The sequence below is a fragment of the Abramis brama genome (assembly GCF_963993115.1).
Source record: "Abramis brama genome assembly, chromosome: 7".
Taxonomy (NCBI): Eukaryota; Metazoa; Chordata; class Actinopteri; order Cypriniformes; family Leuciscidae; genus Abramis; species Abramis brama.
This window is the reverse complement of record NC_139969.1, coordinates 42,492,687-42,510,700: the sequence shown is the minus strand read 5'-3', so window position 1 is coordinate 42,510,700 and position 18,014 is coordinate 42,492,687. Positions and strand designations below refer to the sequence as shown.

Here is an 18,014-nt window from a genome sequence, read left to right as displayed (position 1 = left end):
GATTTCTTTAATATACATGAGATAGTTTCAACATGTTAAAAAATACTTGACTAATTTAAGAAACATGTCAAGTTTTTGTTTATTGACAGAAATAGAGAGCAGAAATGTCTGTGCGACAATTGAATTAAATTAAGTGTATAGTTGTTTCCTAATGTCTGTCAATAATTTTATGATCTAAAAACTGAAATCATCTATTTGGATTAATTCAGCATCTAGAAGGTTATTAACAAATTATTAACTGTGATATTGTCTATAGAGGAAACTTTATATTTATTGTTGAAGTTAATGAAGTTAAAAACTGAAGTTGTGCAAATATAGAACAATGCTTAAAGTTGTGTTATTGACAGGGAAACACAAAGTCCAGTGGAGTTTAAACTGATGAAAACAGACGCAGTCTTACCTGTGTTTCTCTGAGAGCCTCATCTGAGAGAGAGAGTCCTTTCCTCTTTCCTCTGACATACTGCAGCTAAACTGACACTGAAAACTGATCAGCACTGCTTTCTGGAAACACTCAATCCTTCAGCATCACCTGGAAATGACACCATTTTACACAGATGAAGAACATCTTATTTAAGACAATAATGAAGAATGCTGAGTTATCATCAACAACAGCAACAGCAAAAACAATCTATAAAATAAAGTGAGTTACAGACAAATATATTGCCATGTAAAATAACAAAATGGTCTTAATCATTTCTGATTGTTTAATGAGTTTAACTGACTCTAAATATTAATTAATTGGGAAACAGCAATTGTGTTTAAAACTTTGAGTGGGAAAATTGAAGCTGATTTGTTATATTCTCTATCACAGTTTTATATCATTTTACAATCATATTTACCCAATCTTTATTAATTGTTGAATCGTTTGTCATTTAATCATTACTTCAAGTTCACAATGATGGTTGATTTCATTACTTTTAAATGATCCTAAAATAACTGATTGAGTAAAAGAAAGCAGAATTATAATAGACATACTGTATAACTACTAATCATAATTGCTATATATGAACTGAGATACTCAGTTTAATAACAGCAGATTGTTCTTCATTGCCGTCAGGCTTCATCTGTCTGTCTACTGTAAATGTCTGCTTCAAAAATACTTTCGATTTCACATCACAAAAACAGCAGTCTAAAACTGAAGAGGAAATGGAAGAAAACTTTCAAACATATTCGTTTTTAATAAAACTTTATTAGTTAAGTTAAAAAAGATTGTAATTTCTGGCAGATTCCTCGTCTGTTCGGAGTAGCAGAAGAACAGCCTTCTGTAATTCACATTTAAATCACGCTTTATATACAATATAAAGTTCCTAATAATTACAAATGACTGTAATGGAGAATGTATTAAATGGGTGGTTCAGGATTTTGGACCTCATTTCCAAGTTAGCCTGGGTGTTATTTATCAGTGGAGACAGTTTTCAACATTTTTCACCCAGTCCTTCCAGTTGCATAGTTCGCCGGTGCTAGGCTAGCGCGAGTCAACGGTATCTGCTAGCCTGCCATTAAAAACAGTTTTACCCACTCCACAGTACACCAACATCAAATAAATTATATCGCCAGACTATCGATGTAAATGTTGAGACAATAATGTTAAAAATATTTTCTCAGACAATCTGCTGTTATCATGATAAGCAATTAAAACATTAAAACACAACATGCCACAGGAAAAGTGTTCAAAAGCATCGCATCCACTACAAATATTTATATTTATATTTATTGAATATAAAAAAATGCTGTAGCCTAACTTCTCAGTAATGATTTAATGTAATTTGTTTAACTCCATTAATGAGAATGGCATATTTAATCTAAATGTTTATATCAGAAGTAAAACATAGTTTAAATCATTATTTTATTTATTTAAACTGTTACTGTGAACACGCACTGTATTTATGATTATGACTCATAATGAAGATAGCTAACAATGACCTGGCGGTCCACCAGCGTTTTTTGGGCGGCACAAAGTCAGCAGTTTGACACGGTCGGACCTCCGGCGGCACACCATCGGCAACCCGACCAATCTGAAAACCCCGTTGCTCTGCCAGCGTTTTTTGGGTGGCACGCCACCAGCGGTTTTCCGCGGCTGGGCCACCGTCGGCACACCAGTGGCAAGCCGATAGTCGGTCCACGTGTTTCTGAGCGCTTACAGGATCTTTAATTTATAAATGTATATTTGTTTTAATTTATTTTTACAGTTAAAAATAATCTGAAAGCACAGAATAAAAAAAATGAAACTGACCTAATAGCTGCAGCAATATCAAAAGCAAAATGTTGGTGATATAAAAAATACTGCCTATGAGCATTTTTAGCACACGTTCAAATGAAATATGGGGCTTGAGTGTTCGTAAAAACAACAACAAAAATATTTAAATTATAAAAAAAGCAACAATTGTCCCACTATCACGTGCAGTAGTGGTAATTGCACCTATGAATGGGTCATAGAACTACAAAATGAGTTTTCAATTCATAATTTTATAAAAAGATTTTAATTCAAGTAAGGTTCTTATTATAGATGTTTATGTTTGTAAATGCTGTGTGACTGTGACGCGTTTTAATGTGCGTGCGCGTGAACACTGATGAGTTGCCATGGAAACGACGCGGGACCGCACTACTGCAACTGTCAGCAAAACTCCGTCTCTCGCTGTTGTTTTCACTGCTTTCAGGTGAGTTTAGCCTCTAAAATCACACAAATAATACACACAACTGTTCTTGACAATTATCTAACTTGTAATTGACACGCTTCTGTTGAATATTTACTTTATAGAAATGGTTTAGTGTCTTCGAAAAAGTCCGTTAGCATCTCAACCGTTTTCAGAAGAGGTAGGCTAGCTGCTAACTTTATAGCTTGAGCTTTTGTTTATGAAAGTTTGGGCCTTTAATCACATCTTATGTGTAACGTTAGATGAGAGGTTTTGTAAAGATTTTGCTTGGACGTAAGCTAATTTATTTAACGTAAACGTACTGGTAATACATGGAGTGCTTAAAAATTGCTGAAACTAACGTTAGCTCAACGGTTAACAAATATTGATAAAAATTGTTCCATGATTTCAGCAGCAACACAAATAATCCCTCTACAACAGAGGAAAGCTCCATAATGTCAACATTTCTGAAGAAAGCTGCTGCCAGAGAAGTGGGAAACACAGGTGAGGTGAGGAAGCTCATTAAATAACAGAGATTTTCTTTTTCCCGAAAATACTAGTTAATGTTATCTCATAGGTATTTTTGTCAACTTGTTCTCTTTCAATTAGGACTGGTTTTATATTTCTATTTGCATCTGATTAATCGTGGGCCTCATTTCACTGAGAGTAGGCATTTATGAATTTTATAAAATATGAAAAACATTGCATGTTGATCAAACTAGTCTACTTTAATGTTTCAAAAGGAAGTTTGATTTGTTTTGTGTGTATCAATGTCAGATGGATAAATGAATATTAGATGCAGTTCAGGGTAGGATCAAGTTTCTGTGAAAAAGAATGTGTGTAATCAGTGGTTAAAGTGGGATTTGGCAGGTGGGGGAACCCTCAAATTTTGTGTAGGTGCAACAGGGAAAAATGACTCACCGTGGGACTACAAATTGAGTATTGTGGTATAGCAATACTTTTTGGGACAAGAATGTCACTGTGGCACTGGCACCAAGTATCACAATACTTATTTAATACTTATTTTAATGTTTTTATTTTGGTCCATGTACATCTACACTGATATGATGACGATACTATGTTAAAATTGCTGAACACGACGATATTGAACACAACCTTGTTTTTCACAATGTGAATTTAAACCTAAAAATGGGAAGTCCAAAACTGACTGAAATGTGCGGTAGTTAGGGGGGTTCTGGGGCATGCTCCCCCGAGAAAATTTGGATTTCTCTGACCAACATATGTGCAATTTTGGGCTTTTGAAGGCCAAAAAATAAAATAAAAAAATTGCTAAGAAATAGCTTAAAACTTGGTCATTAGATTATTTGTCAATACCCTCTCCTCATCTTCATCTTTCTTTTTCTCTCAGTCTCCTTCTGCCCTAATTCTTCCCATCCTAAAGCTGAACTTTGACTGATAGTCTTTTCATTTTCGTCTGTGTCAGTGAAGAAAGTAAACAGGCTCAACTGATATTTATATGTTTTATGAATCATTTTCTGAGACAAGTTTTAAGGCTACCAGGAAAGCTGTAGCCTAAGTCAGTATTGCCAATAGGAACCTTCTACAAGCTTTGGAGTTTGAAAACGTCTATTTTTAAATGTTAAAAGTCATTTTAAATAATACAAATTATAGTCTACGTTTAATGCAGTTGGTGGAATTGGCAGACGTTCATGCGCTGTGGAAACGCGTCAAAGCATTCTCGGTTATAAATATAATATGTAATATAATAATAAAATATATTACAAGGGAAAACAAATGTCCGGCGAATATCGAACCTAAAACTAACTTTACCGCGCTCAACCCCCGTGAGTGCATTCACGCATTAGTAACCGCTGGCGTTCAGCGGGGAGGGGAGGCGTGAACCGGTGTAGATGCACTAAAATCAGACAGGAGAACCGTGAGAACATAACGTCGGGAAGCGTGTTTGTGAATGCGGGGCCAGGCGGTGATATTCAGTTTTGATATGATGAATAATTAGAATCATTGAATTTGTTTAGAATGATTTGATTTGATTTGAATCTATTTATATATTAATTTATCTGAGGTGCCGGAACGCAGTTCCGGACCGTTCCGGCCCACTTTAACCCCTGTGTGTAATATTCAAAATAGTTTCTGTGTTTTAATGTGTGTGTGTTTGGGTAGCGTGTGTATGCATCACTGATCTATAGACGGTTTCATCGGACGCACGCGCGTTGCCAGGGTTACGCGTTGGCCCGAAGTTAACTTCCGCTCTGTGTTTGTTTATCGGTAATAATCATAGACTGTAAAAGGTAATAATAATGGCGCCGACTACGAAAGCAATTAAAATGAAGATGATGAGTAGACTGAAGTTTGGCTCAGGTTGTTGTGCTGTGGGATGCAACCTGACCTCTGGAACAAATACATTATCGAAAATAAAAATGTTTCGGTTTCCTAAAAACGAAGGGAGACGGCGAGCTTGGATCACCGCTGTGCGAAGAGAGGCTTGGCAGCCAGGAAAGAATTCAAGGATCTGTAGCACTCACTTCGTTACAGGTAAGAAACTCATGATAAGCAACAGATAATAGCTAGCTGACCAATAACAAGCGTGTGTTTAACTAAATTGATTACTACACACGTAGCTGTAACATTGTATACATTAATTTTACACAGTAACGTTAGCTCAATGTTGTAGTTGATACGCTTTAGCTATGATTTAAACTAGTGTTATGATACCTGATATCCATCAAGCATAAAAGCCACAATGTTTTTTCCATCAATGCTATACAAATAACCTACATTATTTAACTAACAGTCACCTTTGGCTTGTTCTCTGGGGACATAACAAATACAATAATGCATAGCTCTTCTGATGAAGCTTTAAATTAAGTATTAAATATGGACTTTTACTACATTTTCACTGACGAATTTACTACATTATCACTGATATGTTTTATCTGTAAAGCTGGTTTAAAACAAGTGTGCATTGTGCAATAAATTTGACTTTGATCTAATTTCAATGTACTAGTAGGCTACTAATATTTTTTTTAATTAATACGTTTTAATCAATATCATAGAAATGCACATGAAACCAGAAAAGTTATGGATTATGCAAAGCATGTATGTATGATGCTAGCAAGGTGCAATACTGTCAACACAAACTGTGTCTGTCTTTATTTTAGGTGCGCCATCAGTGGACCCATGCCATCCAGATTATGTTCCATCAGTTTTCGCTCATAAAAACACCATTGATGGTTCACAGAAGTTGGAGCGATACGAGAGGAGACAGAGGAGACCATCTGTGGTTGAGTCTATGGATTCACCTTCCTTAGAGGTCACCCATGCTGACCCTGAAGAAGGATGCACTGCTGTGGGTACAGATCTGTCAATGGCAGACATTGACCAGCTACAAAATGAAAACATTGAATTAAAAAGAAAAATGGCTTTACTGGAGAAGAAACTGGAATCTCAAGAAAAACGACTACAAGATCATTTGTTTGGCAGTCCGTCTGATTTTATTTTAAATGATGACAAGCACACTCATTTTTACACTGGTCTACCATCTGCTTCTGTGTTTTTCACCCTCCTCACTTACCTGACAACATCATGGAACGCATCATCAACCATACTTACCCTTCCCGAGCAGTTTCTTGTGGTCCTGATGAAGCTTCGTCTAGGCTTAACTCATCAAGACCTCGCTTTTCGCTTCAGAGTGAGTTGTGGAACTGTCTCAAACATCTTTCATGAATGGCTCGATGTGATGGCTAAAGAGTTACAATGCCTTGTCCGGTGGCCATCCAGGAAAGACATCAGAAGAAATCTCCCCACCCTCTTCAAGACTACAGGTTTCCAACAAGTTAGATGTATAATAGACTGTACTGAAGTGTTCATTGAGAGGCCAACTAGTTTGCAAACACGAGCAGTCACATACTCCCACTACAAATCACATAATACTGTGAAGTTCCTTGTTGGTATTAGTCCAACAGGAGCTTTTACATTTTTATCAAAAGTCTGGGGTGGTCGTGCTAGTGACAAGGTTATAACAAAAAATTCCGGGTTAATTGACCTTCTTGAACAAGGAGACCATGTAATGGCTGATCGAGGCTTCAATTTTCCCGAATATTTTGCCACCAAATGTGTTCGTCTTCATGTACCAGCATCTACAAAGGGAAGAAAACAATTGACAGGATTAGAGGTGACACACTCTAGAAAAATGTCCCGAGTGAGAATCCACGTGGAAAGGGCCATAGGAAAACTGAAGACATTCAGAATTCTGCGGAACACCCTGCCAGTCAGTATGGTCAAACGGAGAAATGATAACAGTCTTTGCACAATAGATAAAATATTAATTGTTTGTGCAGCACTTTCGAATCTGGGGAAACCACTTGTACCAAAATAAAGCAGGACTTAACCACAACATAAACGGATAGTTCACCTAAAAACCCTCATGTCGTTCCAAACCTGCAAGACCTTTGTTCATCTTCGGAACACAAATTAAGCTATTTTTAATTACTTAGGCTGTCAATGGAGGGACAGAAAGCTCTCGGATTTCATCAAAAATATCTTCATTTGTGTTCTGAAGATGAACAAAGGTCTTACAGGTTTGGAACGAAAGTAGAGAAATGAATGGTAGAGAAATGAATGACAGAATTTTCATTGTTGGATGAACAAACCCTTTAATTTGATACTTTTACCTACAGGATTACATTTTTTATTATTAAATACGGTATATTAAAATACCAAACACATGCATTGCATTATCATATTTGTAGTGTTGAACTTGTATCACAATCTTTCAAATGGATTGTAATTATAAAATGAAATGATATATCACTAATGAACACTAACAACTATTGATTAACTGATTTATTGATTAACTGATTTATTGATTAACTGATTTATTGACTGATGAATAAAGTACTATAGACTACAATTTCCGTTTTTAATGTATTTATGTATTTGATGTAAAAAGTGAAAAAGCTTGGTGGTCAAAAGGGCAGGAACAACCTATGCTTTAAGAAAAAAAACCCTTCTTTTTCTTTTAAAACTGATTTCAGATCAGCACTATTGAGCTGCTTTTGAGACAATTTTCATGTAGCTGTCACTCAACTGCAGTCTTCCCTCTACAAATTCATCCACAACTTTTGGCAGCATGTGTTTAAAGTAAAAGCTACGTAGCCTTTGCATATATGTGGAGACAAAAGCATTGTCATAAGGCACATCAAGTTCCAGGTGCTGTGCTGGGGTCCAAATAACCAGACAGGATGTTTTCAGCCCGAGACAGTGCATCCCTAACTGTATCTGCCTGTAGTAACCTGTGGGGCCTTTTGGGTTCACAATGTACTGCCCACCCTCCACTCTGATGTCTTGGTTTGTGCCAGTGAGTGCATCATTAAGGGATGTGCAAGCACTGAGTGTGATAGGGCATTTTACTTCTAGCAGCTTGCCATCAATGATACCATCAGGGCTTGCTGCCAGCCATGGGTCTCCTGCACACACCACCAACCCTTTGTCCATCACTATGCAGCCCCTCTCCCTAATCTGATCCTTAGCAAGACCCTCGCTTTCCTTCCCATACCTTGTGGCCACATTCCCCTGGAACTTTGGGTAGAGGTGTTCAGTGATAAACTTAGCTGGGTCAGTTGTCTCACGCTGAGGCACCTTGCTGGCTGTGCTTGCTGTTATGCGTAGCTTGCGCGCATCATGCCAGAGTGGTTCTATGCTCTGTTTTCTAGTGTTTCTCTCTAGTTCCACCACTTGATCTGGGTTCAGTTTAATGAAGGCATCATAAAATGCTGTGCACTTTGGACAGCTCAGAGCACTACCATGCTCACTGTGGGGCTGAGCTAAGCTGCTGAACACGTTGAGTTCCTCTCCCTGAGCATCCTGTTCTCCCTGACTGCTGGTGAAATCCTGACTACCTGACTCAGAGGCTGTGTCTGTCTCACTGCTGTCACACATGACGGAAAAGAGAGCACAGCCTGGCACAACTTCCTAAAATAAATGGTGAAAAGATCTTACCTACACTGCCATCTATCTATCTATATCTATATCTATATCTATCTATATATATATATATATATATATAGTACTGAATCTTTTACATTAGACTAGCTGATTTGTTAGAGATATATGAACTATAACTTACTTTCAGGGCTTTAAAAAGCTTTTTTGGTGACCCATCTGGATTTAGTGGGGAGCTTGTAGCTTGATCTTCTTGCCAGGTTTCAAAAAATCACACTGAGCTACTGGTTGTGGATCAGCCTGAAAGGATATTTGAAATGTACATTATACATAAATATACAGTACAGGCCAAAAGTTTTGACACATTAAGAAGTTTCAGAAAAAAAAGTAATATTGTGATAAAGTATTACAATTTAAAATAACTGGTTTTAAATTTATTATACTTTAAATGATAATTTATTTCTCTGATGCAAAGCTGAATTTTCCGGATCAATACTCCAGTCAATCACATGATCCTTTAGAAATTATTCTAATATGATGAATCATTATCAAAGTTGGAAACAGTTCTGCTGCTTAATATTTTTTTCATAACCTGTGATACTTTTCTTTTCTGTATTTTTTATCAAATAAATGCAGGCTTGACGAGCAGAAGAAACTTCTTTCAAAAACATTAAAAATAGCTATGTGTCCAAACTTTTGGCCTTTACTGTACATGATAATACAAATAATTAAGGAAAATTGTTGTACAAAATACCACCAATTGTACACTGATATTTGAAATAGGATAACAGGAATTAGTATACTAGGATATGGTTATTGAATATAATAATTGTTAAAATGCTCCCCTTTTTAGTCACCCGTGACCAAACACTTGGTTTTGAAGTGACAGATGGGCCACTCTGGAGTCCATCCTGAACACACTGCTCCGCAGCAACCAAAATCGTACCCACATGGCTACACACCTCTCCATTGCTGCATAGATCCAGATAGACATTTTATCAACGGGATAAATGCAAGTATTGAAAAAGTGTACCTAAATGCGATTGTAAAATGTAATGTTAGCTAGCCAGCCATACTTACCCTGCCATGCAGTTGCAATGCCCACTCTGGACTTCGCCGGACTTCTTCGCAATGATCCAGGCGGAGTAGCTCTTTGAAAGCGTCTGACCCGCCTCGATTTCCCCGTAAACGACACAGGTATTTCCATCCGCGTGTGCTAGAATTTTTTTAACTTTACCGGAATAAAAATAGTTATAGGCATCCAAGCTGCGATATGCCTTGAACGCCTCCCTGGTGTACACACATTCCTTCTCGACTAAGTATTCAAAGATATTTACCTGACTGACCTCCGGTAAATCAGACAGGTCTGTAGAAAATAATGTTTGCCTCAAAGTTTTGTTGAACGGATCTGGTAGTGTAACGTTGTCACATTTAAGTTTGGCCATGTAACGGCTCTTTTCTTCTATTGGTAGTCCCAAATAATACTGGCTAGACATACTTGCTAGCTAATGTAATTTGCTTGCTACTTTGTACAGATGAACTCTTGTTATTGATTCTACCGGAAGTTAAGTTTGGGCCACAAAAGCGCGCATGCGCAGTAACGTTTGTTTATGTTGTTGCCGTTGAAACCGTCTATATAGAATGACTGGATAGCTCATGACGTTCTAAACTGCCACTAGGCAGTGAAGCCACCGGAAGTGTTCGAGCGGCCATCTTACGATTCCCTACCAGCAGAGGGCTCCAACGCCCGTTATACAGAGATTGGTAGCTCCGACGGCACTTTTAAGATGACCCGCTGTGCAGCATAAAAGTGTAAAACGACGTTCACAAAAGGATGTAGGAAAAACTGCCCACATGTTGTAATTCAAGCCCTAAGTAGTAATTTATATGCAAAATTGTCGCTATGCCCGCGTTGTTTTCTACGAGGCAAGAGCTGCTGCTTCTTCATAAAACAACGATACTCAGAGCAGTAAATCACAAATAAGTGTCCAACATGCAGCGACACCATTTGACAGCTTCAAAAGAGGTTCGTGCAGAGTCCGTTTACCGTTACATTAACCCACAATTTGTATTATGCATTTCCTGAACATGTACTTGCTAATCAAACACTTTATATGAGATACTACTATCTATAAAACACAATCGATCTACCAACCTTTTACTATTGTGTCAATTGATGTTGATATGCGCGAGGGAGAGAGCAATACAGCGCTTGTGTTGTTTGAAGTCGGTGAGAGTGCGCGCGCGCGGCCGGTGTTACGGATCAACTGGGGATCATGTTAACTGGGGACGCCCGCGTGCACGCAGATAGTTTTACCTGGATTTCCAGCAGATGTTGAACGGTGACAAATTCGTCACAGCGAATCTGAGCAGATTTAAAAGCTTTCCACGTTATTGGTAAATGTTTGTATCATATTAGGACACTGTTGTTTACTCTGTCGCTGCTCCGGTGAATGTTTCAGACGCATTTAAGGGAAGTTTTAATGTGTTTTAATTTCACGACACAGACCACGCCCACATTATTTTGTTACATTTGTTTCAATGAAATTGAATATCTGATGACAACTAAGTAGATTAAATAAATTATGCTATTGACATTGTGTCTTTGCAGTGCATGTGTATTCACAGATTATTGTTATGATGCCAATTTGTGGCTTAATTTAAATTGAGCAGCAGTACTGCTAAAAGGGATGTCAAGCATTTATTTATTATTTATTTTAATGTTACTGAGGAATGAGTTAAAGTAGGCTACACTCCATAAATGTTCCTAAAGAGTGTTGAAAATTGAGAAGCCATAGTTTATGAATCCAGTGAATTACCCACAGCATTTATTCAGGGTTCAACAAACACATTCATTAGCTAACAGGTATGAAAGCAACAATAACAAAAGGAAGAAGAAAAAAAGGTAAATGTATATGTATGCAGGACAGCTGTATTTGCCAACAGTAGAAGATCTGGCCACACAGTCCCACCTTCCACATTCTGAACATTCAATCTAAGGAAGGAAGATCAAACTATAGACTACGTTACATGTTAATGAAGAACAGTTACTTGTTTTGCAATGTATATGTATACATTTTTCTTACCCATTGGCCAGTTTGGCCTTCATACCTATGCTGCTCTCCATCTAATGTAATCATGTTATATTAGTAAATAAATGTCACAGTTGTATTATCTTTTTAAGAACAATTTAACACCATCACCCTTCATTGTGAAATTTTCACATCTCCTCTTTATATAATCACGCTCCTTTCTTGAGCAGCGATCGGGATATTGGTTATCCTGCAAAGTTTTGGATTTGTCTAACTTTAATTGCATCCATTTGCTGTGGCAGTATATGGCCTAACAACAATGACACTTCATTTATAGACCTTTTAATGTGTTCCTAATGGTTAGCCGACAACAATAATGAAAGCACATAATGTGATGAATAACAAGTAAAGAGAATATGTTAATGAGATTCATGGTACCAGTCAAATGAAGAGAACTGGCATAATTTAAATTTATATTACATAAAACGATTGTGTCATATTTCTTTTGTTAAAGAGGTCAGCAAACAAGTAAACAAAGCATTTCCTATTGTTTTAGAGAGGGTCATCATGCTATGCATGTGAGGTGACAAATGATTAAGAGGTTAGTGACAGTAGGCCTATGAGAATATTAGCCATAGAGAATATCAGTATATATTTGTAATAATTCATTATCATTATATCATATATTTTGCTTATTTCAGTAATACAATTTGTGGTTGCCTCTCAGTGTTTTTCACAGGACTTTAATCACTAAAGACAAAGTGTTTTTTACATGTCCAATACAAGACATTAGATACACAACATTCAAGTTCATGCTCCTACTGAGCATAATGTACATTTACACATTTGGCAGACGCTTCTATCCAAAGCGACTTACATTGCATTTCAAGGTACACATTTACATTTATCAGGTCTTAGTTTCCCTGGGAATTGAACTCATAAACTTGGTGTTGTAAGTACCAACCCAGTACTGTTTGAGCTACAGGAAAGCTCGACACTATGTACAATTCAATATTACTATATATTTGATATATAGAATTGTTCTGAAAGAAGAAGAGTCAAAATTCGGTTTTATTTTTTATTTATTTATTTTTTATTTTATAAATCTGTTGAAAATGTTACAAGTTCATAAGATAATTAACTTCACGACCCTAAGTGTATAAGCATAGCTGCTTTATGTCCAGGGAAAAGGATACAGAGGCGTCAGAGCTGGTTGTACAGAAAAGAGATCTTAATATAATCAGCAGAGTAAAATGAGCTGATAAGTGTTTTTATATAAAAAATAATAGATCCATTATAAAATTAGGCTATATGAAGATCAATAAATGCAACTTGAAAAAAATGTAAATGACTTTGCAATTTATGTTTCTTTTAGGTAGCCTAGCTACTTTCATTTAATCTACATCTGTTGTTATTTGTGATTAGAACTCATGACAACACACTACAGAAAATATGATACACTAATGTTGAGAAGAAGATTCTTACACGTCTTCTGAAGTGCACTGACAAGTCTGTTCATCCAATGAAAACGAAATGCCCCATGTTAACATAGGCGTGGTTTCTGAGCTTGACACTTAAGTATGTTAAACTTATTTGAAATTGCGTCAAATACGCAGGAATACGCACTTCAAACACAAATCGCTTTATTATGCATACCAGTGTGTATACAACTGGTGAAACATACGTTTTTAATCATGGATCCGTGAAAAATGGCTGCGACGAATCTGTAGCCGTCTAACATCTGCTGGAAATCCAGGTAAAACTATCTGCGTGCACGCGCGTTTCCCCAGTTGATCCGTAACACCGGGACTCTTTCTCTGCTTCTTATGCGCCCTGTCCACTGATCTAAATAATTCGTTGTTACGATGACTTGAACGACAAACTAATTCCCTCCCTCATTTTGATTTAACGAATTACACCGTGGCTACAATATAATTAAACGAGGGAACAAATTATAACGTGCTGAGGTATATTAATTCGTGGCTACGAAACAATATTCACCTGAATATTCACCAAATTCACAAAAATATAGGTCTTTAGCATTCACTATTTAATTAATAATATCAAACTGTTTTTCTTACCTGTGAAGATAGCTTTTCAGTGAAGGCCAACTAGTGTTCTCGTACAGCTTTTTATTCCTTTTGCAAAGAAATTGCCGTTTTTTAATAAGCAGGAAAAATTTCCGACTTTAAACAAATACCCATTTAAATGCTTAGGATGTTTGCGCTGTGAGAATGTACAGGGAGACTTTAGATTTAAAAACTGTGTCTCGTTAGGCAATGTTTTCTCAGTCAAATCATAAAATTTCCTATTGATTCAATAGAACGCGTGAGCTCACTAGGGAATACCAATATGGCGGCGCGGTGGCTTCACTGTTTATGACGTCATGAGCTATCCAGTCATTCTATATAGATCAGGGGTATGCATGTATCCACACATGCTCAGGTCCAAGGGCCCGATGTTTGCAAGCACACATGCACATATGTGTACATGAACATAATGAACATGTTCATATTTTACTTAATATTTCCAAAATTATTCATAAATGCCTACTCTCAGAAAAATGAGGCCCACGATTAATCAGATGCAAATAGAAATATAAAAAACAGTGGTAACTGAAAGAAAACAAGTTGACAAAAAGATTGAATCCAGAATTGGGTGATACTATTATATAGCATAACAAGTGATTTATAAGCTATTTTTTGTAGACCAGTTATTTTTGACTGTGAACACCACAAGTGTTATAGGGTTTTATACACAACACAATGAAAAAGTAAACCTAAAAACATACATTTTGTTATCCTAATTAAGAAATCATTGTCTGTTCTTTCTCTTTTCTGCATTTCACTTCTGCTGTAGCTTCTGTTCTTTTAATAAACCTGTCATTGTATAATAATATTGTTGGCTCTGTAACAAATGGTTTGTTGTGTTCCTAGATCCTTCCATGCTGATGCCCTGCACCGTAGCAGAGTTGAGCTGATCATCATCTCTGAGGCGCTATCACCCATATGACTAGTAAGTAAAACCAAGCCAAAGACACATTTCCACTTGTGGACAATAAAGGAACTAAACTTGTTGAAAAAAAAAAAAAAAAAAAAAAAATGTTTTGAAAGAAGTCTCTTATGCTCACCAAGACTGCATTTATTTAATTAAAAATACAGTAAAAACAATAATATTAAAACATTTAAATAACTGTTTTCTATGGAGAAGCATCACATTATCCTTCAGAAATCATTCTAATATGATGATTTGATGAAACGTTTACGATTATTATCAGTTTTGAAATCAGTTGTGCTGCTTCACATTTTTTTGTTTTTCAGGATTATTTGATGAATAGAAAGGGGAAAAAAGCATTTTTTTAAAAAATCTTTACTCTCTCTTCTGGTCAATTTAATGCATCTTTGCTGAATAAAAATATTTATTTTCTATTTTTATAAAAAATAATAATTCTATTGAACCCAAACTTTTGAATAGTAGTGTAAACTACCATTTATATATGTTGGGTCTGTTTAACAATTAATCCTGGAGAGAGAAAAAAGAAAATGGATTAAACTGTTACACTGGTTTATAAAAAAATATGAATCAGCACAACTGATTTCAACATTGATAATACTCAGAAATGTTTAGGACGTTTGCATTGTGAGAATGTATAGTATTCAAATATAAAAATGCTGACTCCTTAGGTCATGTTTTCTCATTAAAATCTGACGATTTTCTATTAATTCAATAGAATGTAAGGGAATAACTCTAGAATATCCTTCCTGATATGTTTGGGGCCCAGAAACATGAACATGATCCTAATTTAAATCTAGATTAAAGACACATCTCTGTAGCCAAGCATTAAATTTACACATCTCATAATCTTGCACTTCAGTTATATGTGATGAAATAATAAAAAGTGCACATGATCATCTTTTGCCTGAAATAATATGAACTGCAGCTATGCTAATCTTTCTCCTGTTGCTTCCCTGTTTCTATCTCAGGATGCTCAGCAAGTTCACTAGAGATTACAGCAGCTCCAGTGTGGATCCAGCCTCACTTGTGAAGACTTCTAATGACACCAACACTCACGAAGACTTCACATGATGGCAACTATAGATGGACACAAAACTGCCAGATATTATCCTTACATTGCATTGGCCCGGTTTCACACACAGGGCTTAGATTAAGCCAGGATTAGGCCTTAGTTAAATTAGGATATTTAAGAAGCTTTTTAAAATGTACTTCTGAAAAAAAGAAGGAAAAAAAACAAATTACTGTTGTGCATCTTGAGACAAAACAATGGCACTGAAATATTTTAAGATATGTCAGTGCAAGTTGCTTCCAGTTAAGACAGTTCAAACATGCATTTTAGTCAGGGACTATCTTAAGCCTTTTCTGTGGAACCGGGGAAGGGAAGGGAAGGTTTGCATGACAGTTTTACTGACAAATAAACAGGATTATCTTAGTACACGTTACTAAGAGAAGGAGTAAACATTGTTCTAACATATTACCAACATTGTAAGAATAGCGGGTTGAAAATCTGCAACCCTTTAAAAATGTTGAAGGATAGCAATTAGGACTTTAAACTCATGACTTGTATTATCTTATGGACATTACTTTGTTGCCAGAAGATGCTCTCCAGTGAGTAGCAGTCGCCTCTGGCTGATTAAAGGATATTTTGTGATTATATAACCTTGAACATGCATTTTTTGTAAAGCTGCTATGAAACTATTTGTATTGTGAAAAGCACTATATGGTTTTACTATGGTACAACTGTACCAACCATGTTATTTATTTATTTATTTATTCTTCAAACCATGGTTGAACTAGTAATATTGCTGTAATAATTGCTGTAAAATTATGGTAATCATGACTATAAACGTATGTTTTTAAACCTTGGTTGTTGTGAAACCATGGTTCATTTTGTTAGCAACTATGGTTTTACTGCAAATGCTGTGGTAAAACCATGGTTAATTTTCATAAGGGTACAACTTATCATATAATGTACTTGACTAATAGTCACATTGGATAAAATAATCTGATAAATGTAATGCAAATGTATCCATTTCATCTGTTCACTGAAAATTAATTAATAAAAATAAATTTGCAACTGCTATTGAGACTGGTGTACATTGCTTTTTTATCCATTATAGTGAATTTTGGTTAGCATGAGTAACTGATTATGAACCGTGGACCGACCGTGGTCCGCCAGAAAACACTTATTATAAACCAGCGGCACGATAGCGGACCACCGACCACTCGAACTTACACAATATGCAAGGTAAAAAAATAAAATAAAAATGCAGCGCGCGTCTCGTGGCTCTATTAGCATCGCGCCGGCCATACCAGCCACACAATCTCTCACTGTTTACATCTATCACACACTCCTAATCATACACAAAAGCACACATACAGTGCAATACATATCTTATTTACCTATTTCTCATCTTATCTGTTTTTTTATTTGCTCTTTTTACCCGTATGGGAGCGCGCTCGTGGCTAAGCGAAGCGTAGCACCAGCCACACGATCTCTCGCTGTTTACGGCCACTCCAGCCACACGATCTCTCACTGTTTACATCTTTCAGACACTCCTAATGATACACGAGAGCACAAAAACAGTGCAATACAGATCTTATTTACCTATTTCTCAACTAAATCTTATTTTTTATTCGCTCTTTTTATCCGTATATATGGGAGTGCGCCAGGGCCGGCCCGAGGCATAAGCGAACTAAGCGGCTGCTTGGGGCCCCCTCGCCACCAGGGGGCCCCCAAGTGAGTTTTTTTTTTTTTTTTTTTTTACATATTAATTAAATTAAACAAGTGACATAAATGAATGAATGGATTAATAATTCAAGACAAGAAAATTCTGATTTCATGATCAATATACCTGCCTACAACTGCTGCTGTGTCTGCCAGTGTTTGAGTCATGCGCGATCGCGTGCATTGACAATTCGTGCGCAAAGTCACGGTAATGTTAAGCCATGTCACAAAAATTTGATTTGATCAATGATTTATCCTTTAAATTTAATGATATTCAGAACAGAACAAGAATAAAAAAAATAACTAAAAACAAGCCAAAACGAAATAATTTAAAGCGAAAGTGAAAGCGGCGTTAAGCTCACGTATCTCTCTCATTAGAATCAAAATGTTTTAACATTCGCGATGGATTTGGATGGTAAACTATTCTTTATTAAAGGCTTCTTTGTACTTCACCCACGTTCCAATATCGAGGGAAAAAAATCATTCTCTTCACATGCGCAAAAATGTGCTTGAAATCCAATATCGAGGGGGAAAAAAATCACTCTCTTCACATGCGCAAAAATGTGCTTGGAAACATCACAGTTGAGCGTTGCTTAGGCTATGCAGTGCTGAATAAGAATTGTAGGCTTATTTAAACAGAGCAGTGTAATTTTTATATGTTAGGTTGACTATTTTATTATTATA

General features: G+C 36.4%; 3 protein-coding genes and 1 long non-coding RNA gene across 6 annotated transcripts in view; 2 read left to right on the top strand and 2 right to left on the bottom strand.

Annotated features, from left to right (window-relative positions):
* Positions 1–18,014, bottom strand: part of LOC311087311 (uncharacterized protein) — a 595,635-nt gene that overhangs the window by 467,108 nt on the left and 110,513 nt on the right. The gene's annotated exons all lie outside the window — the stretch shown is intronic.
* The window catches only part of LOC311087319 (protein NLRC3-like), a 143,318-nt gene that overhangs the window by 119,368 nt on the left and 5,936 nt on the right, over positions 1–18,014 (bottom strand). Inside the window, exon 2 of the mRNA XM_084120645.1 lies at positions 401–529. Coding sequence (XP_083976771.1) covers positions 401–459 — 59 coding nt within the window. The 5' untranslated portion in view covers positions 460–529. The remainder of the gene's footprint in view (positions 1–400; positions 530–18,014) is intronic.
* LOC311087376 lies at positions 2,570–16,880 on the top strand. Of its 3 annotated transcripts, none has more exons than XR_014607244.1 (4): positions 2,570–2,657; positions 3,049–3,142; positions 14,524–14,602; positions 15,571–16,880. It is a non-coding gene; the product is annotated as an uncharacterized lncRNA (long non-coding RNA). The 3 variants fall into 3 exon arrangements; XR_014607245.1 differs by lacking the exon at positions 2,570–2,657 and adding an exon at positions 2,665–2,814 and having other exon boundaries at positions 15,571–15,813; XR_014607246.1 differs by lacking the exon at positions 2,570–2,657 and adding an exon at positions 2,665–2,814 and having other exon boundaries at positions 3,046–3,142; positions 15,571–15,813.
* Positions 4,913–7,277, top strand: LOC311087031 (uncharacterized protein; the record flags this gene model as incomplete). The annotated part of the gene is made up of 2 exons (XM_084120283.1): positions 4,913–5,147; positions 5,774–7,277. The coding sequence occupies 2 exons, from the start codon at positions 4,913–4,915 to the stop codon at positions 6,988–6,990; spliced, it is 1,452 nt and encodes a 483-aa protein (XP_083976409.1). The 3' UTR covers positions 6,991–7,277.